Source organism: Labrus bergylta, chromosome 1 (assembly GCF_963930695.1).
Source record: "Labrus bergylta chromosome 1, fLabBer1.1, whole genome shotgun sequence".
NCBI lineage: Eukaryota > Metazoa > Chordata > Actinopteri > Labriformes > Labridae > Labrus > Labrus bergylta.
The window spans coordinates 37,567,290-37,588,678 of NC_089195.1; the positions used below are offsets into that span (position 1 = coordinate 37,567,290).

General features: G+C 47.4%; 2 protein-coding genes across 5 annotated transcripts in view; one reads left to right on the top strand and one right to left on the bottom strand.

Moving 5' to 3' along the window:
• The first annotated feature begins 1,085 nt into the window (after positions 1 to 1,085).
• On the top strand, positions 1,086 to 9,662 carry zgc:172076. 3 transcript variants are annotated; one of them, XM_065960814.1, is made up of 9 exons: positions 1,086 to 2,308; positions 2,778 to 2,824; positions 3,080 to 3,278; positions 5,056 to 5,213; positions 5,657 to 5,789; positions 5,862 to 6,015; positions 7,537 to 7,660; positions 7,737 to 7,926; positions 9,500 to 9,662. In XM_065960814.1, the coding sequence occupies exons 1-9, from the start codon at positions 2,293 to 2,295 to the stop codon at positions 9,658 to 9,660; spliced, it is 1,182 nt and encodes a 393-aa protein (XP_065816886.1). In that variant the 5' UTR covers positions 1,086 to 2,292; the 3' UTR covers positions 9,661 to 9,662. The 3 variants fall into 3 exon arrangements, with proteins under 3 accessions (XP_065816886.1, XP_065816888.1, XP_065816887.1); XM_065960815.1 differs by lacking the exon at positions 1,086 to 2,308 and adding an exon at positions 2,329 to 2,659; XM_065960816.1 differs by lacking the exon at positions 2,778 to 2,824 and having other exon boundaries at positions 1,091 to 2,308.
• Positions 9,663 to 9,800: 138 nt separating this feature from the next.
• Positions 9,801 to 21,389, bottom strand: part of mark1 (MAP/microtubule affinity-regulating kinase 1) — a 27,574-nt gene continuing 15,985 nt past the window's right edge. For both annotated transcript variants that reach the window (XM_065960812.1, XM_065960813.1), the window contains 7 exons: positions 21,249 to 21,361; positions 16,881 to 17,016; positions 16,673 to 16,806; positions 15,875 to 15,960; positions 15,650 to 15,799; positions 15,301 to 15,552; positions 9,801 to 12,806 (listed from right to left, as the gene is read on the bottom strand). In XM_065960812.1, coding sequence (XP_065816884.1) covers positions 12,464 to 12,806; positions 15,301 to 15,552; positions 15,650 to 15,799; positions 15,875 to 15,960; positions 16,673 to 16,806; positions 16,881 to 17,016; positions 21,249 to 21,361 — 1,214 coding nt within the window. In that variant the 3' untranslated portion in view covers positions 9,801 to 12,463. The remainder of the gene's footprint in view (positions 12,807 to 15,300; positions 15,553 to 15,649; positions 15,800 to 15,874; positions 15,961 to 16,672; positions 16,807 to 16,880; positions 17,017 to 21,248; positions 21,362 to 21,389) is intronic.

Here is a 21,389-nt window from a genome sequence, read left to right on the forward strand (position 1 = left end):
AGGTTAGCATGAGGCTCAAACACAAAGGTTAGCATGAGGCTAAAACAACACAGAGGTTAGTATGAGGCTAAAACACAGAGGTTAGCATGAGGCTAAAACACAGAGGTTAGTATGAGGCTAAAACACAGAGGTTAGTATGAGGCTCAAACACAGAGGTTAGCATGAGGCTCAAACACAGAGGTTAGCATGAGGCTAAAACAACACAGAGGTTAGCATGAGGCTCAAACACAGAGGTTAGCATGAGGCTAAAACAACACAGAGGTTAGCATGAGGCTCAAACACAGAGGTTAGCATGAGGCTCAAACACAGAGGTTAGCATGAGGCTAAAACAACACAGAGGTTAGCATGAGGCTCAAACACAGAGGTTAGCATGAGGCTAAAACAACACAGAGGTTAGCATGAGGCTCAAACACAGAGGTTAGCATGAGGCTCAAACACAGAGGTTAGCATGAGGCTAAAACACAGAGGTTAGTATGAGGCTAAAACAACACAGAGGTTAGCATGAGGCTCAAACACAGAGGTTAGCATGAGGCTCAAACACAGAGGTTAGCATGAGGCTCAAACACAGAGGTTAGCATGAGGCTAAAACACAGAGGTTAGTATGAGGCTAAAACAACACAGAGGTTAGCATGAGGCTCAAACACAGAGGTTAGCATGAGGCTAAAACAACACAGAGGTTAGCATGAGGCTAAAACAACACAGAGGTTAGCATGAGGCTCAAACACAGAGGTTAGCATGAGGCTAAAACACAGAGGTTAGCATGAGGCTAAAACAACACAGAACCAGAACACCTGACCCGCTGCTACAGGTAGAACCAGAACTCCTGAGCTGATACAGGTAGAACCAGAACACCTGAGCCGCTGATACAGGTAGAACCAGAACACCTGAGCTGTTACAGGTAGAACCAGAACACCTGAGCCGCTGATACAGGTAGAACCAGAACACCTGAGCTGCTACAGGTAGAACCAGAACACCTGACCCGCTGATACAGGTAGAACCAGAACACCTGACCCGCTGCTACAGGTAGAACCAGAACTCCTGAGCTGCTACAGGTAGAACCAGAACACCTGACCCGCTGATACAGGTAGAACCAGAACACCTGAGCTGCTACAGGTAGAACCAGAACACCTGAGCTGCTGCTACAGGTAGAACCAGAACACCTGAGCCGCTGATACAGGTAGAACCAGAACTCCTGAGCTGCTACAGGTAGAACCAGAACACCTGAGCTGCTACAGGTAGAACCAGAACACCTGAGCCGCTGATACAGGTAGAACCAGAACACCTGAGCTGTTACAGGTAGAACCAGAACACCTGAGCTGCTGATACAGGTAGAACCAGAACACCTGAGCTGATACAGGTAGACCCAGAACACCTGAGCCGCTGCTGTGATAAAAACATCATGCAGATTAAACTCTGATACACTAACTCGTCTGTAAACATATTCTCTTCCTCAGGTCACTTTCACCTGGTTGTCTTTGCAACAGTCAACATGGAGGTCGTTTTTCATTGGTTGGAGGGGGGGGAGTAGCGGAGAGAACTCCCGCTCGCCTTCATCTTTTGTAGTATTGAGTATTGATTGAGAGCCCCCTGGTGGTGGAATCTACATACTGTCTCTTTAATTGTGGCGATAGGACGACGGTTAGGGTTGAAAATCAGGGAGAGCCACAAGGAGCTACAGGTCGGATTTGAACCCTGCTGTCCACTTTGAGAACAACAGCCTCTGTACACACTAACTGCTACGCCACCAGCGCCCCCTGAAATGATATGCTTAAAGGAGCAGTATGTACCTCTGCCCCCTAGTGTTTAAAATGGGTACTGCAGTCTAAATTCTAAACATCATAGAGAGCTGTCTCCCCCCCCCCTATCTCAGGTCACCATGTGGTGGACTCTGAAGCTTCAGTGTTTATCCAGCTCTGCATGGGTCTGTAAACCTTTCTGTGTTCTAACCTCTCTCCATTTTTCAAAAGCATCTCCAATATTTACCATCAAGATCAATAACATCTCCAGGGATTTCTAAAGAGGAGGGGCGGAGCTTCTTCTGGCTCCAGAAACAAGATGAAGATGATAAACGTGACAAACAACAGGCTTCAAAAACACGATTCATGAATCACGTTAAATCCCAGCAGGTCTGAACACACCGCCCCCGAGTGTGTGTGTGTGTGTGTGTGTGTGTGTGTGTGTGTGGTTATAAACAGCTGACATTGTTTGGACAGTAATCTGACCCCTGCAGGCTGCAGGACGATGATCCGCTCACCCCTGAACATTTATTCTTAGAGTCTTTGTTCTGCTGACATGTGGAAGGTCAAACGTGAGTCTTTTCTCTGCATGCCTCCATTTTTTACTCGCCAACTGTCACATGCCAACGTTTGTCTTTTAACAGAATCGACTGAACGAGCTGCGTTTTAACATCAACACGTTGCGTCTGGCAGCCTTTAAGGTCTAAACGTAGATAATCCATCAGGACTCAGATACAGAACTCTGAGGAGTGTTTCTATCTTCTGTTATTTTTGTGATCACAATCTTTATCTTTTCTGCTCTTTAATCTTTATAGAATACTAACTCATAGAAACACTGATGTTCCTGTAATAATCCTCTATTCTATATTATAGTAGTGTACAGTAGCAGCCGGTGAACGACAACACGCCTGGGATTCAAATGGGTCTACAGATCTTTTTTAATCTGCAGAATATTTTCTTTAAATACATAAAACGTGTGTCCGTCGTTTTTAAAGGAGCTGTGTTAGAAAACAGATTTTCAGATATGAACTTTTGTTGCAGCTCCGGTTGTTTTTCCTAAAGAGACGAGGTACCGGCCCATTCTGGAGGTAAACCTTGAGATCCTGCTCGACATCACAGATTAAAGCTACTAAAGCTAACGCTGGAGCTAACTCTACAGCTAATACTGAAGCTAACACTGAAACTAACACTGAAGCTAACTCTACAGCTAACACTGAAGCTAACACTGGAGCTAACACTGAAGCTAAGCTAAGCATTATAAAGATGACCATCATTAAAAAGTATCCATCAGTCCGACTACAAACTCTTCCTCCCCCCTCTGTGACCACTTCCTGTATGCCCAGAGTTTGGTACCCCCCGACCCCATGTCTCAGTTCCACCTGAGGAGAGGCTCACCTGACGACGAGTTCCCCGACCTGTGCAGGAACTCCACCTGGATGGGACGGATCCTCACGCCCGCCATGTACCGCAGACAGTTTGACCGCTGTACCCGCAGTGGAGTCATCTTTGATGATGTCATCCGCCCCGGACTCGAGGAACCAGGTGATGTCAGAGTGATTTCAGAGTGATGTCAGAGTGATGTCAGGGTGATGTCAGGGTGATGTCAGAGTGATGTCAGAGTGATGTCAGAGTGATGTCAGGGTGATGTCAGGGTGATGTCAGGGGTATGGCCGGGGTGATGTCAGGGTGATGTCAGAGTGATGTCAGGGTGATGTCAGAGTGATGTCAGGGTGATGTCAGGGTGATGTCAGAGTGATGTCAGGGTGATGTCAGAGTGATGTCAGGGTGATGTCAGGGGTATGGCCGGGGTGATGTCAGGGTGATGTCAGAGTGATGTCAGAGTGATGTCAGAGTGATGTCAGAGTGATGTCAGGGTGATGTCAGGGTGATGTCAGAGTGATGTCAGGGTGATGTCAGGGAGATGTCAGGGTGATGTCAGGGGTATGGCCGGGGTGATGTCAGGGTGATGTCAGAGTGATGTCAGAGTGATGTCAGAGTGATGTCAGGGTGATGTCAGAGTGATGTCAGGGTGATGTCAGAGTGATGTCAGGGTGATGTCAGAGTGATGTCAGAGTGATGTCAGGGTGATGTCAGAGTGATTTCAGAGTGATTTCAGGGTGATGTCAGGGTGATGTCAGGGTGATGTCAGGCTGATTTCAGGGTGATGTCAGGGTGATGTCAGGGTGATTTCAGAGTGATGTCAGAGTGATGTCAGGGTGATGTCAGAGTGATGTCAGAGTGATGTCAGGGTGATGTCAGAGTGATGTCAGGGTGATTTCAGAGTGATGTCAGGGTGATGTCAGGGTGATGTCAGGGTGATTTCAGGGTGATGTCAGGGTGATGTCAGAGTGATGTCAGGGTGATGTCAGGGTGATGTCAGAGTGATGTCAGGGTGATGTCAGAGTGATGTCAGAGTGATGTCAGGGTGATGTCAGAGTGATTTCAGAGTGATTTCAGGGTGATGTCAGGGTGATGTCAGGGTGATGTCAGAGTGATGTCAGGCTGATTTCAGGGTGATGTCAGGGTGATGTCAGGGTGATTTCAGAGTGATGTCAGAGTGATGTCAGGGTGATGTCAGAGTGATGTCAGAGTGATGTCAGGGTGATGTCAGAGTGATGTCAGGGTGATTTCAGAGTGATGTCAGGGTGATGTCAGAGTGATGTCAGGGTGATTTCAGAGTGATGTCAGGGTGATGTCAGGGTGATGTCAGGGTGATGTCAGAGTGATGTCAGGGTGATTTCAGAGTGATGTCAGGGTGATGTCAGGGTGATGTCAGGATGATGTAAGAGTGATGTCAGAGTGATTTCAGAGTGATGTCAGGGTGATGTCAGAGTGATGTCAGGATGATGTCATGGTGATGTCAGAGTGATGTCAGAGTATTGTCAGAGATTTTCAGAGGATAGACTTACATTAAAGTAATAGAAATCACATATAAAGACTTAAATAACGCCTTTATCCTAATTGAAGGGCCAACGTTGTAGCCACTTGTCCATCAAAGGTAGCCTCGCCCCTAACCCCTCCCCCTCTTGACTCTAAGTCGACCATGATTTACTAAATAGACATCATGCTTTGATGAAGAAGACTTGAAACTAGAGATTGAGACCCTGAACAGGTTATGGAAAAGTTTACTGAGGGAATTAATCAGCTGAGAGGAACATCATAGACTTTTAAACAGACTGCTGTCTGCCCCCTGCTGGACATTAGAGAGAATACATATTTAAGGCCCTTCTGTATGGGATCATTTTCCTGTTGCAGACGTCCATCTCTTATACTCAGTTTGTGTCTGATGTGTCCATTTATCTTGTTTTGGATCTGGAAGGTGATTGGTCGGGTCCTGTTTCTGTTGGTTGTGTCGCTGGAGACGCTCAGTCCTACGTCCTGTTCTGTGACTTCTTTGACCGAGTGATCGAGGCGTTTCACGGACACAAGGTCACCAGCCAGACGCCGGAGAACGACTTCAACTACGACAACTTGAAGGTAGTCAGACAGCTAGTGATGCATCCTGTTCACACATCTGAAAGAATGTGCTGCCTGAGGGTGAAGCCAAAACATTTAGAGCTCCCCCTGCTGGCTGGCTGCAGTACAGGTCATTAACCCTTCCTCCTCCATGTTACCAGATGGGACAGTCCGTCACGACCACATCCCGTCTGAACTGTAAAATGAAGAATTTCTATTTGAGATAATGAACGAAATCTAACATTTTAAATTCATTTAAACATTTGGATGTAAAAATACAATTGGACATAATGTGCATTTGGGTTGGAGGGCAGCGCATGTCTCCAAATGACATCCCCAGTTCACGATGTCAGCGCCCTTCACGATCCTCATTAAAATAAATGTCTTTATAAATTTAAGAAGAGCCTTAAAGCTGCTGGTGCTCGATGACTTGAAGAACCCCTTTGTGTCTGTTTGTGTTTGAGGGGGGCGATGACTTGGACAGGTTGTACGTGGTCAGCTGTGAGGTGAGCGTCATTCGAGGCGTTGAAGACTTCAGCTTTCCAACACACTGCAGTCGAGGAGAGCGCAGACAGCTCCTCTCACTGGCCAGCAGAGGTACTGCAGGCCTGTGATTTATTGCAGTTTGGTGTATGCAGTGAGTCTGATAACAGTAAGGGATCCTTTCAGCTCTGCAGCAGCTGCAGGACCAGCTCCCGGGTTGCCTCCTCTCTCTGGAGGACCTGAACCAGGAGCAGCAGAGGGAGCTGAACTTGAACCCCCCGTCTACCTCCCAGCTCCGGACTGGCGTGGCCCGGGACTGGCCCGACGCCAGGGCTGTGTGGTGAGTCTGGTTTGAGTATTTCATTTAAGAGTTACCACGGTTTAGATTTAAACCAGAGAATAGCAAGAACTACAAAATAACAGGAAACACTACAGACAAGAACTACAAAATAACACTACAGACAAGAACTACAAAATAATAGGAAACACTACAGAGAAGAACTACAAAATAAGACAGGAAACACTACAGACAAGAACTACAAAATAACACAGGAAACACTACAGACAAGAACTACAAAATAACACTACAGACAAGAACTACAAAATAACACAAGAAACACTACAGACAAGAACTACAAAATAAGACAGGAAACACTACAGACAAGAACTACAAAATAACACAAGAAACACTACAGACAAAAACCACAAAATAAGACAGGAAACACTACAGACAAGAACTACAAAATAACACAAGAAACACTACAGACAAGAACTACAAAATAACACAAGAAACACTACAGACAAGAACTACAAAATAACACAGGAAACACTACAGACAAGAACTACAAAATAAAACAGGAAACACTACAGACAAAAACCACAAAATAAGACAGGAAACACTACAGACAAGAACTACAAAATAACACAAGAAACACTACAGACAAGAACTACAAAATAACACAAGAAACACTACAGACAAGAACTACAAAATAACACAAGAAACACTACAGACAAGAACTACAAAATAACACAAGAAACACTACAGACAAGAACTACAAAATAACACAAGAAACACTACAGACAAGAACTACAAAATAACACAAGAAACACTACAGACAAGAACTACAAAATAAGACAGGAAACACTACAGACAAGAACTACAAAATAACACAAGAAACACTACAGACAAGAACTACAAAATAAAACAGGAAACACTACAGACAAGAACTACAAAATAACACAGGAAACACTACAGACAAGAACTACAAAATAACACAGGAAACACTACAGACAAGAACTACAAAATAACACAAGAAACACTACAGACAAGAACTACAAAATAAAACAGGAAACACGACAGACAAGAACTACAAAATAACACTGGAAACACTACAGACAAGAACTACAAAATAACACAAGAAACACTACAGACAAGAACTACAAAATAACACAGGAAACACTACAGACAAGAACTACAAAATAACACAAGAAACACTACAGACAAAAACCACAAAATAAGACAGGAAACACTACAGACAAAAACCACAAAATAAGACAGGAAACACTACAGACAAGAACTACAAAATAACACAGGAAACACTACAGACAAGAACTACAAAATAAAACAGGAAACACTACAGACAAGAACTACAAAATAACACAGGAAACACTACAGACAAGAACTACAAAATAACACAGGAAACACTACTGACATGTTCAACTATTTAAAACGTGAACCACAGCAGCAGACCACCAGGAAGTCCTGAGTTCTGAAGGTCCGGTCGGTGTCAAGAGAGCGACTTTCTCACAGATTTTGATCTGTCTTGTAATACGTGTGATATCCCATGATCCTTTGCTGCAGGGTAAGCGAAGATGGCAGCCTGGTGGTCTGGATCAACATGGAGGACCACCTGAAGCTTGTGTCGACGCGAGGCGACGCCAACATGGCCAAGGCTTTTAGGACCGTCTGTATGAACCTGCAGAAGGTGAGGGGGGGGTCTCAGTGTTGGGACGAGCGTCCTCTGATCACATCATGAAACCTGTTTTTGCTTCATGCTGCAGCTGGACGCCGTCTACAGAGCGCTCAAACACCCGTTCATCTGGAAGCAGCAGCTGGGCTGGGTGACGAGCTCTCCGGCTGACGTGGGGACGGGTCTGAGGATCAGAGTCCAGCTCAGACTACAACACCTCCCCCGACACAGACGCGTGGAGGACGTCCTGAAGAGACTGAGGCTCAGTATGGACGGGACAGGTACTGAGAGACCCCCGATCCATCACAGGGTTTATCTGATCCATCTGAAATCTGTCTGTAAGGAACTAGTGCTGGGCGATATGGCCTAAATTTGATATCACAATATTTTTTTGCCGATATTCGATATGACTCGATGTTTACATTACTTTTGTTTCCAAAAATCACCAATTTACTCTTGAACCATTCTGATGCAAAAGTCAATTACAACTTTTATTAAATTAATTGAGTTAATTATAAACATATTGTATATTTTTCTTATATTTATGTGCTCCTGTTTATTCACCATGCTGTAAGAGTCTACTTAATGTGATATTAATATGAGGCTGTGATAGATCTGAATCTCTCCTTCTTTCTTCTCTGTGAGAATCTCTTCATCCTTACATCTTTACTTTAGGAGCTCTCTTAAGGACTAACATGTTTTGTGAATAACTTTGATCTTTAGCAGGATCTAGTCTTTAACTGTAACGTGTTCCAGCTCCTCCAGCTGTCTGTCACTGTGGATCAAACTTTTCTGTTTTCTTCCTGCTCTCACTCTCCACTCTTCAGGTGATTTGTTTTCTTTGAATTCTGATGTAAGTTAGGCTTTTGTCGCGATCTGATGGTTTTAAAACTGTTTTACCAAACGTGTGTTTTATCAGAGAAAACCTGCTCTAAGATCTGTGTGTGAGTGAACAATTTGAGTGTAGTGAGCGCGCTCGTGGGAGGGACAGCAGTGAAACCTCCAGCTGAACGTGCAATCAGCTGGACTCTGTCAATCATTCATCCGGGTCAGTGGGACACTTATAATGTTGAGCCCTCCGTTATGAGAACTTTTTTTCTAAGTAATTCGGCCTCAGCAGCAGGAGTGGAGTCTCCTCCGCCCTTTCGTCTCCGAGCAACAAGCGCTGCCACGTAAATCTCACTAAATACCCTAATATCACGAGAAAACTTTCAAGTAGTTTAAAAAATAAAATCGATGTTCCCTTTTCCATATCAAGCATTAATTAAATATCGATCGACTCGAGCTTCACGATATATCGCCCAGCACTATAAGGAACATGTCCAGCAGGGGGCGCTCTGACTCCATAGTTTACAACTCTCTCAGTCTGCAGCAGACGCACGCCGCTGCAGGGTGACCTCCTCTACAAGATGGCTGCCTCATGTCCCCCGCATCTGTTCAAACTTAACGTTACGCAGCTGCAAACTAGAAATGTTCATTTATAAAATATTTCAATAAAACGTCAGCAGATTATTTCTACTAGTATGTCTGATGACTCTGCACCCAGGGCGTTTACGAATAAACCGACCAATCACAAAGCTAGTCAAAGCTAATGATCCAATCAAATTCATCCCAACGCTAAGTCCCGCCTTCTTTCTTGTGATTGGATCGATCCCGCTTCAGTTACAGAGACTCTGAGTTCAGCTCCATGAAGACTTTAAGACGGTACAAGAATTCAAAATAAAAGCTCAAGAAAACTTATTTTGAAATGTGAAATTAAAAAATAATCGGTTTACGTCGTTCTAAACTACATCGTGAGTCCGATCGTTGGGAAGCTTTACAGTTTCATTCAAACTTGTCTTTCCCATTTCCCAGAATCCCCGGCACTGTATCGTGTGAGCAACGTGTCGACCTTTGGCGTGAGCGAGGTGGGACTGACCCAGCTGGTTGTGGACGGCGTCAAACTGCTCGTCGCCATGGAGAAGCGGCTGGAGGGGGGCGGGGACATTGATGACCTCGTCCCTACACAAAAGTAGATCTGGATGGTGACAGGCTGGCGTGAGGAGGCAAACCGACCGATCAGATGAAAGTAAATGATGCAGAGTGGTTGGTGATGACCTCGTCCATTTTACTGACCTTCACTTTGTGATTAAAAAAACGACTCGAGCTAAAAAGGTTAATTTGAGTGTTTTTATTTGAAATGAATCCGTCATGGCTACACGGGACGTCTGCTGCTCTCCTCTTCAACGTTTCTTTAAGTGCTACAACAAACAGTACAAGGGGGGGTCCGGGTTAGACCCTGACCTGGGACAGCCAGAGACCTCCACACCACGGAGTCACACAGAACTTCCACCAGATACGTGTGCGTTACCGCTCCGCTCCATTACGGCTCCTCCCACAGGGGCAGCACGGAGCAGCGGCGCCGGACAGCTGGAGTCACGAGGTAATAACAGAATCACGCCGACAGCGCAAGATGATACGATATACGTCTAAAACTGTACAAACATCAACAGATCTGAACCTTGTATGGTCTTTTATTCTGAAAATAAACAGGAAGTTTTAATGTTGTTTCTGTGTCTGACTTCCTGTCGTGCTCGATCTGCTTTGTGGTGATTTGATGCTCCGTGCTCCGACATCCTGCAGAGACAGAAGTCTGGTGTATCTGCAGAGAGACACTGCATTAAGTGAAAACAATACGCTATGCTAAGCTAACGTGACGGCGGAAGAACACACTGAATAAAGTGAAAACAATATGCTATGCTAAGCTAACGTGACGGCGGAAGAACACACTGAATAAAGTGAAAACAATATGCTATGCTAAGCTAACGTGACGGCGGAAGAACACACTGAATAAAGTGAAAACAATACGCTAAGCTACGAGTGGAGACGGACCGAACACGCATCTGGTGGAATTAAGGGTTTAGAAGCTCTGTGATTGGACAGGTTCCATTAGAGGGAATACAAACTCAACATCCACAGAGTTCCTTTGTGAGCGAACACATCAGAAGTATAAATGCGTCCAATCAGAAGGCAGTAAATGGTTAACTGTAAGAGGCTTAAAGGGTGAGTCGGAGAGTTCTGCTGATTTGATTTATTTCTCTTCTTATAAACACTGAATGACCTGTCTGCCATAGAGCTCTATGGTGGTCCAGCAGGCGTTCAGGCGGCGTCGAGCTTCAGTAAAATGTGTGAGCTCAAACGGTTTAAAGAAATATGAGAAATCAGCAGACTAGTGTTTGAAGTGTGGATGGAAAACAACCGTCTGAAACGTTCCCCGGAAGCATTCGAGATTAAAAAATGTTAAGAAAAAAAAAGACATGACATAAAAAATGTATACATCTCAATACTGTGCCTGCACATGTTCACCTGGACAGGTAGTAATAACCACGAGTAGAGTCAGCCTTACAGTTCATGTTCCAGCCACCAGGAGTGCTCATGAGCTCACGTCAGCCAGCAGGGGGAGCAGGAGAGAGGTCACAGGTCACAGGCATCGCTCTCCCCAAGTGATCCAAACACAGACTGTGTGAAAGAAGTGGGCGGAGCCTCCGGACTCCTTCACCTTAGTGTCATAAACCTACAGTACTTTTTATTCTGACTTCTCATTGAGTATAAAGACCGCCACTAGCTTAGCAACACGCCAAGTATTACACCTCGCTAACGCAGCTGGCGCTAGCTAGCCCATCATTTAGAGTTAGTTAATCCGATACTTCACTCTCAAATATGGATCCACCCGGCTCTAGAAAACCAAGATGGCGGCAGCCAAAAGTTCCACATTAGAGGCTTCAAACAGTTCTCTATAAATCAGTTGGTGACATCACAGTGGCTACGTCCACTTCTCATATACAGTCTATGGATGATGATGTCATCATGACGCCTCAACTGTAAACTGTGCAACGTGCAGAACACTATGACTGAGAATAACCAGGTAAACACCTGATCCTGAATATGATCTAAACCAGGATGAGCCAGCTGTTCTGCACGGGTCGAGCAGAGGAAACGTTCAGATGTTTGTTTACACTCCAGAATCAGGTCAGTGTTAAGGCGTTAGCATGCACGGCAACAAGAGAAGTCTAACATCCAGATTACATGCAGGCTGGTCCTCATCCGGCATCGTTCACTTCCTGCTCAGATCAAAGACTCTTCAGGTCCCTGGGACCTCTGACCTGTGACCTGAGGAGGACGTTTACGTCTCCAAGGTGCTCGAACGCTCTGTGCATCTAAACAGCAACAGGCGGAACAACGTGTCGACTCGGCCTTCAGGAGGACACGCTTCAGACGCCTTCAGGTGGACTCGCTTCAGACGCCTTCAGGAGGACTCGCTTCAGACGCCTTCAGGTGGACTCGCTTCAGACGCCTTCAGGAGGACTCGCTTCAGACGCCTTCAGGAGGACTCGCTGAGGACGCCTTCAGGAGGACTCGCTGAGGACGCCTTCAGGAGGACTCGCTGAGGACGCCTTCAGGAGGACTCGCTGAGGACGCCTTCAGATGGACTCGCTTCAGACGCCTTCAGGAGGACTCGCTTCAGACGCCTTCAGGAGGACTCGCTTCAGACGCCTTCAGGTGGACTCGCTGAGGACGCCTTCAGGAGGACTCGCTGAGGACGCCTTCAGATGGACTCGCTTCAGACGCCTTCAGGAGGACTCGCTGAGGATGCCTTCAGGAGGACTCGCTTCAGACGCCTTCAGGAGGACTCGCTTCAGACGCCTTCAGGAGGACTCGCTGAGGATGCCTTCAGGTCTTCATGGATTTGGTTTCAAACACTTAGTGCTAACATTAAATAGTGAGTGGAATATATGAAGATGTGTTTCTCAGTGTTCACTAACGAAGAACCGGGCTCGCTCACAGCCGGAGCTCGTTGGCCACTTTGGAGGCGATGTTTTTGAAGGCGATCGACGTGCCCGAGATCCTTTTGAAGCGCACGCCGTTGAGCGAGAGGCGCGGCAGCTTGCACACCTCCATCTCCCATTGGACCAGACTGTCCTGCCGGGCGTCGCCGTGCACGCAGAACAGCGAGTAGCGCTCTCGCTGCTCGTAGTCGCAGTTGTTGGCGTCCAGAACCCTCCGGATCTCCTTCATCATGTCGCCCGGCTCCATGGACGACGTGGTCTTCATGCTCCAGGTGAAGCGCAGGGCGCGAGGCTTGGACTCCCGCCCTTCTTCTTTGGGCTCACCTGAGAAACTCCTGCAGGGAAAAACACAGAATGATTAGCATCAAAGCTAACGCTAACCCGACGCCTCGTTTGTAAGCCGACGAACAACCACAAGGGTTCAGTCTACTGAACGACCACGAGGGTTCAGTCTACTGAACGACCACGAGGGTTCAGTCTACTGAACGACCACGAGGGTTCAGACTACTGAACGACCACGAGGGTTCAGTCTACTGAACGACCACGAGGGTTCAGTCTACTGAACGACCACGAGGGTTCAGTCTACTGAACGACCACGAGGGTTCAGACTACTGAACGACCACAAGGGTTCAGTCTACTGACCGACCACGAGGGTTCAGACTACTGAACGACCACGAGGGTTCAGAACGACCACGAGGGTTCAGAACGACCACGAGGGTTCAGACTACTGAACGAGCACGAGGGTTCAGAACGACCACGAGGGTTCAGACTACTGAACGACCACGAGGGTTCAGAACGACCACGAGGGTTCAGTCTACTGAACGACCACGAGGGTTCAGTCTACTGAACGACCACGAGGGTTCAGACTACTGAACGACCACGAGGGTTCAGACTACTGAACGACCACGAGGGTTCAGTCTACTGAACGACCACGAGGGTTCAGACTACTGAACGACCACGAGGGTTCAGAACGACCACGAGGGTTCAGACCACTGAACGAGCACGAGGGTTCAGTCCACTGAACGAGCACGAGGGTTCAGTCTACTGAACGAGCACGAGGGTTCAGTCTACTGAACGAGCACGAGGGTTCAGACCACTGAACGAGCACGAGGGTTCAGACCACTGAACGAGCACGAGGGTTCAGTCTACTGAACGACCACGAGGGTTCAGACTACTGAACGACCACGAGGGTTCAGACTACTGAACGACCACGAGGGTTCAGACTACTGAACGACCACGAGGGTTCAGTCTACTGACCGACCACGAGGGTTCAGACTACTGAACGACCACGAGGGTTCAGAACGACCACGAGGGTTCAGACTACTGAACGACCACGAGGGTTCAGTCTACTGAACGAGCACGAGGGTTCAGTCTACTGAACGACCACGAGGGTTCAGAACGACCACGAGGGTTCAGACTACTGAACGACCACGAGGGTTCAGTCTACTGAACGAGCACGAGGGTTCAGACTACTAAACGACCACGAGGGTTCAGACTACTGAACGACCACGAGGGTTCAGTCTACTGAACGAGCACGAGGGTTCAGTCTACTGAACGACCACGAGGGTTCAGACTACTGAACGACCACGAGGGTTCAGTCTACTGACCGACCACGAGGGTTCAGACTACTGAACGACCACGAGGGTTCAGAACGACCACGAGGGTTCAGACTACTGAACGACCACGAGGGTTCAGTCTACTGAACGAGCACGAGGGTTCAGTCTACTGAACGACCACGAGGGTTCAGTCTACTGAACGACCACGAGGGTTCAGAACGACCACGAGGGTTCAGACTACTGAACGACCACGAGGGTTCAGTCTACTGAACGACCACGAGGGTTCAGAACGACCACGAGGGTTCAGACTACTGAACGACCACGAGGGTTCAGTCTACTGAACGACCACGAGGGTTCAGACTACTGAACGACCACGAGGGTTCAGTCTACTGACCGACCACGAGGGTTCAGACTACTGAACGACCACGAGGGTTCAGAACGACCACGAGGGTTCAGAACGACCACGAGGGTTCAGACTACTGAACGAGCACGAGGGTTCAGAACGACCACGAGGGTTCAGACTACTGAACGACCACGAGGGTTCAGAACGACCACGAGGGTTCAGTCTACTGAACGACCACGAGGGTTCAGACTACTGAACGACCACGAGGGTTCAGTCTACTGAACGACCACGAGGGTTCAGTCTACTGAACGACCACGAGGGTTCAGACTACTGAACGACCACGAGGGTTCAGAACGACCACGAGGGTTCAGACCACTGAACGAGCACGAGGGTTCAGTCTACTGAACGAGCACGAGGGTTCAGTCTACTGAACGACCACGAGGGTTCAGTCTACTGAACGAGCACGAGGGTTCAGTCTACTGAACGACCACGAGGGTTCAGTCTACTGAACGACCACGAGGGTTCAGAACGACCACGAGGGTTCAGTCTACTGAATGACCACGAGGGTTCAGTCTACTGAACGACCACGAGGGTTCAGACTACTGAACGACCACGAGGGTTCAGTCTACTGAACGACCACGAGGGTTCAGTCTACTGAACGACCACGAGGGTTCAGACTACTGAACGAGCACGAGGGTTCAGACTACTGAACGACCACGAGGGTTCAGACTACTGAACGAGCACGAGGGTTCAGACTACTGAACGAGCACGAGGGTTCAGAACGAGCACGAGGGTTCAGTCTACTGAACGACCACGAGGGTTCAGTCTTCCTGGAACAGGAAGTGGTTTCTGTCTCGTGGTGGATTGGTGACGGCTCTCGCTGGTTTTGCTCTTTAAGGCTCCGCCTCTGTTTAGATTGATATCACTGACCTTCGTACGAACTTGGAGGTGATCTTCCCTATCAGGGAGTTTGAGGTTCCGCGGCGTGGCGAGGTGGCGTGCTGCGACAGGCTGGGAGAGGCAGGCGGGCCGTTATAGGTGGCGGGTCGTCGGTCTCGGAGCTGAGCGCCATGGAAGGTGGAGCGGCTGGAGGAGCCTCGGGGGAAGCGGGTCCGGTCCGGCGTGGTGCTGCTGCTGGTGATGCTGAAGGCTGACGGCGAGGACGGGGGCTGCTGGGGGGGGCTGAGGGGGAGGGGGGGTGGGGGTGGGGTTGATATTAATAAAAGATGAACAGCTGTGCGGAGACGTCGTTTACCACCGTCGTCGTCGTTTTTATCACCTCTGATATTCTACGTTGTCGTCGATGGGGGGCAGACAGGACTTCATGGGATGTCCCGACGCAGACATGGACTTGACATGGCGGGGCCGTGTGGAGGTCACTGTTGCCCCTGGCGATGGGGAGGGGGACGCTGCAGGTACCTCAGGTAGACTGAAACAGAGACTGGTTACTCGTTTAACATGAAATAAACGACTGATCGATGAAAACTCCCAGAATTCCTCTCACCTGCCGTCCTTCCCGTTGTGAACGGCCACCAAGTGGCGTTCAGTACTCATCCTGTCGTTGACATACGTGTTCCTGCGAGTTATGCTCTGTCACACACACACACACACACACACACACACACACACACACACACACACACACACACACACACACACACACACACACACACACACACACACACACACACACACACACACACACACACACACACAGAGTTTATTACATCATTATATGAATAAACTGATGATTCAATAAGAGGATTCCTGTTTTTAGAAGTGCAACAAAAGACTGCTCTTTGGCAGTCTTTTGTTGCACCAGGATCAGGACCAGGTCTCAGTCTGATGACCCGTTAGCTAGGATCAGGACCAGGTCTCAGTCTGATGACCCGTTAGCTAGGATCAGGACCAGGTCTCAGTCTGATGACCCGTTAGCTAGGCTCAGGACCAGGTCTCAGTCTGATGACCCGTTAGCTAGGATCAGGACCAGGTCTCAGTCTGATGACCCGTTAGCTAGGATCAGTACCAGGTCTCAGTCTGATGACCCGTTAGCTAGGATCAGGACCAGGTCTCAGTCTGATGACCCGTTAGCTAGGATCAGTACCAGGTCTCAGTCTGATGACCCGTTAGCTAGGATCAGTACCAGGTCTCAGTCTGATGACCCGTTAGCTAGGATCAGGACCAGGTCTCAGTCTGATGACCCGTTACCTAGGATCAGTACCAGGTCTCAGTCTGATGACCCGTTAGCTAGGATCAGGACCAGGTCTCGTCCTGGCTCAGACCAGAATCTGAATCCTCTCACCCCTGAGGCTGTGGCTGACCTCCTGCGGTCTGGAGCTCCCACAGGTGACGCCGGCTCCTCCTTCCTGTCGCTCTCCACGCTGTTGGCATGACAACGCTTGGTGTAGGAGACAGGTGGGGGGATAGACGGCGCCACTGAGACAGAAAACAAAGATCACTGAGATTATCCCCGACACGAAACATTTCTAACTCACTGATCAGAAACTTACCGTGGTCGCTGAATCGCCGCTGCTTCTGATTGGTTGTGACGTTGCGAGAGTGGGCAGGGGACTGACCCGAGCCGTTGAGTTCACTGTTGGGTCGTGTCCTTTGAACCAGGTTGGTGCTGGACTCGCTGCCCTCACACTAAAGGAAAGAGTCCAAACAGAGGGTTTACGATAGAGGCTAGGCTAACAGCTAATTAAGCTAACAGCTAATTAAGCTAACGAAAAAATATGACAATAAATGGTTTCCTTAAAAAAGACGAAAAATGTTTAAACTCCAAGATGCTTCCCCCGCTGTGAGTCTGTCCGTCGAGAGGAGAGGTGTGTGTGCGCGCAGCGAGGCGTGTGTTTGTGAAGCAGAGTCACAGAAAGAGCACGAGCTAATGAGCTAACGTCCACCTGCCCATCTACGCCATCTTTTAGTCCGTTACCATGCTCGCCCCCGCCACGCCCCCCGCTCGCTCCCGCCACGCCCCCCAGCCCCCCCCCCCCCCGCTCGCTCCCGCCACGCCCCCCGCTCGCTCCCACCACGCCCCCCGCTCGCTCGCTCACGCCACGCCCCCCCTCCCTCGCTCCACGCTCCATCCTGCAGGACTCAGGACTGTGGATTAACATCTTGGTTACTTTTTACCAAGGAACAAAGGAACTGATCAATGATTTAAGTCTCCCTCTCAGACAGGATGTTATGAAGTTTTACAACACCTGGAATAAACAACCGAGCGGAAACAGAACACTCTGCTATCTACAAATTGACCCCAAAGACATGAACTGTGACTGAAACCAGTCTCTGCAAAGTCGTAAATTTGACCATCTGTTGAAGGACTGCTGAAGAGCTGAATTAAACCACAGCGTTCAATTCTGCATCAAATTAACATTTATATCTTTCTTCATCTAGATATTTGTAATTGTCACATTGAATGTATTATAATCATCTTTTTAAACTCAAAATCTGATCTTCAGAATACAAATAAGAGTTATATCATGTTTAATAGGAATTTGACGTGGAGCGCTATTGCCATCTAGTGTTAGAATATCCATGAATACGTAACCTTCATAATTATACATTTAGACGTGTTATAAAGCATACTCTTTGATATTAGCTATAGCAGGTGTTATGATATCTACTTTATTAATATGTCTTATTAAGAATGCTGACTGTAAAACATGTTTTTGTTCACCTACAGGCTGGGAGTAACTGAGGATGTTCCCAGATGGTGTGATTTTCATCTCAACATGAATCTGATAGAAATGTTTGTCTAAATATATGACGTGAACCTACATCAACGTGGATCTGATAGAAATAATATCGAAATGAATGTATGGTGACGTATATATGTTTAGATTCTTATTCTTAATCTTATTGAGTAAACTCGGTTTAGTTTAAACAATTGTCCTCCGGTCAGAATGAGTGACCCTTCTCCTGCAGACCCCCCTCCTCTCATCCAGCTGATAAGAGTTCACACTGAGCTCAGATCTTTGGTTTTGGTTTTTAGTTTTGGTTTCTTGGAGTTTAGAGCTTCAGCTCTTGCTCTCTTCTCTTCAGACTTTGGTCCGAATCACTTGTGTGTTTGTGCCGTAGAGACGAGTCTTTGCCAAACTTTCATTTTCACGCACAATTTTTGGAACATCAATTCTTTCTGGCTCAAGCAAGTCTTTTGAATTTTCTTCTCCAAAGTCTTTGCTCTTCAATTTTGAACGCCAATTTCTTAGTTTGGATTCATCAAGATGGCCATCCGGTTAATCTGAATTGGAAATCGACGTATCAAAAGACTCTCATATTTTTCCTGTTGGATCCGCTCCGCTTCTGAGACGACGGCTGAACCGACGTACAATCTCCATCCCAGCTGCACACTCCGACCAAGTTGTTAAGGCATCTAATCTGGCCCGTGGACCTCTCTGGTAGCCCAGGAAGGGAAAACTTGTCGGAGACTGAAACGGGACCAGCCAGCGGAGTTCAATCGAACACAACTCACAGTAAGCGTGCTGGTTGCTAGTGTTGGAAGATTGAGTCTTGAGTTTTATATAAAATTTTACACATAAACTTCAGGACTTTGTCTGTGTGTTTTCTTGTTTAACATTTCCAGAACTTCAAGATATGAAACTGACTGATTAATTAATTAACTTATACCATTAAAGTTATTTTCTTCCTTTAACAGGAAGTGGTGGCCCCTTCTAAATTCAAGGTTAAATAAAGATATAACATCTTAGGCTATAAAGTAAATGTTCAGAAAAGCGAGCTGATGCCTATTGGCGATGGTGTTGACCAAAGATCCGTGGGCTCATTCCCTTTTAAAATTAGCCCTAAGAAATTCAAATACCTTGGGATATGGGTTACTCGTAAACATAAAGATTTATATATAGTTAATTATCAACCCCTACTGTCTACCCTGAAGCAGGATACTGAACGCTGGGACCCATTGCCTCTCTCCTTGGGCGGAAGAATTAACTCTATAAAGATGAACGTTCTGCCTAAATTTCTATATATATTCCAGTGCCTTCCGGTCTTCCTAACAAAATCTTTCTTTCCCAAATTAAATAATCAGATATTGACTTTTATCTGGAACAAAAAACCACCCCGGATCAAAAGAAGTGTACTGCAGATGCCTCGTTTGATGGGAGGGATGGCGCTCCCAAACTTTATGTACTATTATTGGGCAGCCAACATAGGAGCATTGCTATACTGGGTGAGGAATGATGTAGCTGTCCCCAAGTGGACTACTTTGGAGGGGGCGTCTATTGGATCCACTTCACTGGCAGATTTATTATGTGCTAAATTGCCATTTACACAACCCATTTCAAGCTTTACTTCTAACCCGGTTATAATACACTCAATTAAAAACTGGAACCAGTTCAGAAGATCCTTTTCCCTTAGGTACATGTCACAGGCTGCACCAATAGCAAAGAACCACATGTTTGTCCCGTCAGTGATGGATGAGACTTTCAACTCCTGGTCTAGAAGGGGTGTGGTCTCACTGTCTGATCTTTACATTGAAGGCAAGTTTGCCTCCTTCGAACAGAACGCAATTCTACAAATACCTGCAGCTCCGTGACTTTGTAACCTCAAATTCCGACTGTTACCCGTCATGCCCTTCCACTTCCCTATTAGACTCAATTTTCAAATGGCAATCGATAAGAAAACAGAATATAAGTACAATCTATGAACTACTCAAGACGCATAATTCGGCACGTTTAGATCTCCTTAGGGATAAATGGGAAATGGACTTGGAGCAACCAATTTCAGAAGCAGTGTGGCACAAGATAATACAGTCCATTTTCTCCTCTTCCATATGTCTTAAGCATGCTGTTATTCAATTCAAAATTGTACACTGCCTACATTGGTCTAAAGTCAGGCTTTCTAAGATCAATGCTGACATAGATCCCACATGTGAGGGAAGCAAACAGGCGCCAGCCACTCTGGTGCACATGTCCGAAACTTCTTACATTCTGGCAAACCATCTTTGAGACTTTCTCTAAGGTATTTGGGAAAACAGTACAACCATCTCCATTTATTGTACTCTTTGGTGTGGCCCCAGTAGACGTCCCTCTTAATAGATTTGAAATCAACATGCTGGCCTTTTCTACTCTCCTAGCCAGGAGACTGATACTGTTTATTAAATGGAAAGACCCTAACCCACCGACATATAGTCATTGGATCAAAGAACTCATGTACCATCTTAAATTAGAGAAAATTAGATACACTATCAGAGGGTCTATTAGGAAATTTGATAATATCTGGCAACCTTTCTTGATCTTTGTCGAAGAGATGGAGGATGACAACATAGCATAATGGAACCATTTTTTAGTTTTTTATTTCTCTGTGATATATTTCTGTATTATTTATTTACCTTTTATGAATGTCTGGCTTTGTACAATGTTTATGTGTGTGTGTCTGGTTGCTGGGGGTGAGGATTCATTTAGTTTGTTTTTTCTTTTGTTGTTTTTCTCCTGTTCTGTTGGTCCTTTGGGGCCTGTGAGGCCTGTGAGGCCTGTGAGGCCGGTGAGGCCGGTGAGGCCGGTGAGGCCTGTGAGGCCGGTGAGGCCTGTGATATAATGTTGAAAATTAAAAAAAAAATTACACTACAACTCCGCTCGCTCCACGCCCCGCTCGCTCCGCGCCCCCGCTCGCTCCGCGCCCCGCTCGCTCCGCGCCCCGCTCGCTCCGCGCCCCCGCTCGCTCCGCGCCCCGGCTCGCTCCGCGCCCCCGCTCGCTCCGCGCCACGCTCGCTCCGCGCCCAGCTCGCTTCGCGCCCCGCTCGCTCCGCGCCCCGCTCGCTCCGCGCCCCCGCTCGCTCCGCGCCCCGCTCGCTCCACGCCACAGAGAGACGGATCTGAAAGTCGACCTCTCAGAGTCGTGGAGGATTTCTCTGAACAAACCTCGGCCGCTTTGCTCCCCAGCAGCAGGTACACCGCCGTCACCTCGTTGTATTTCTGACCCTCCAACGCCTTCTTCACCTCGTCGTGAGGGAAACCCATCGTCCCCATGACCTCTGGAATCAGAAAACACAGAGCGAGGTC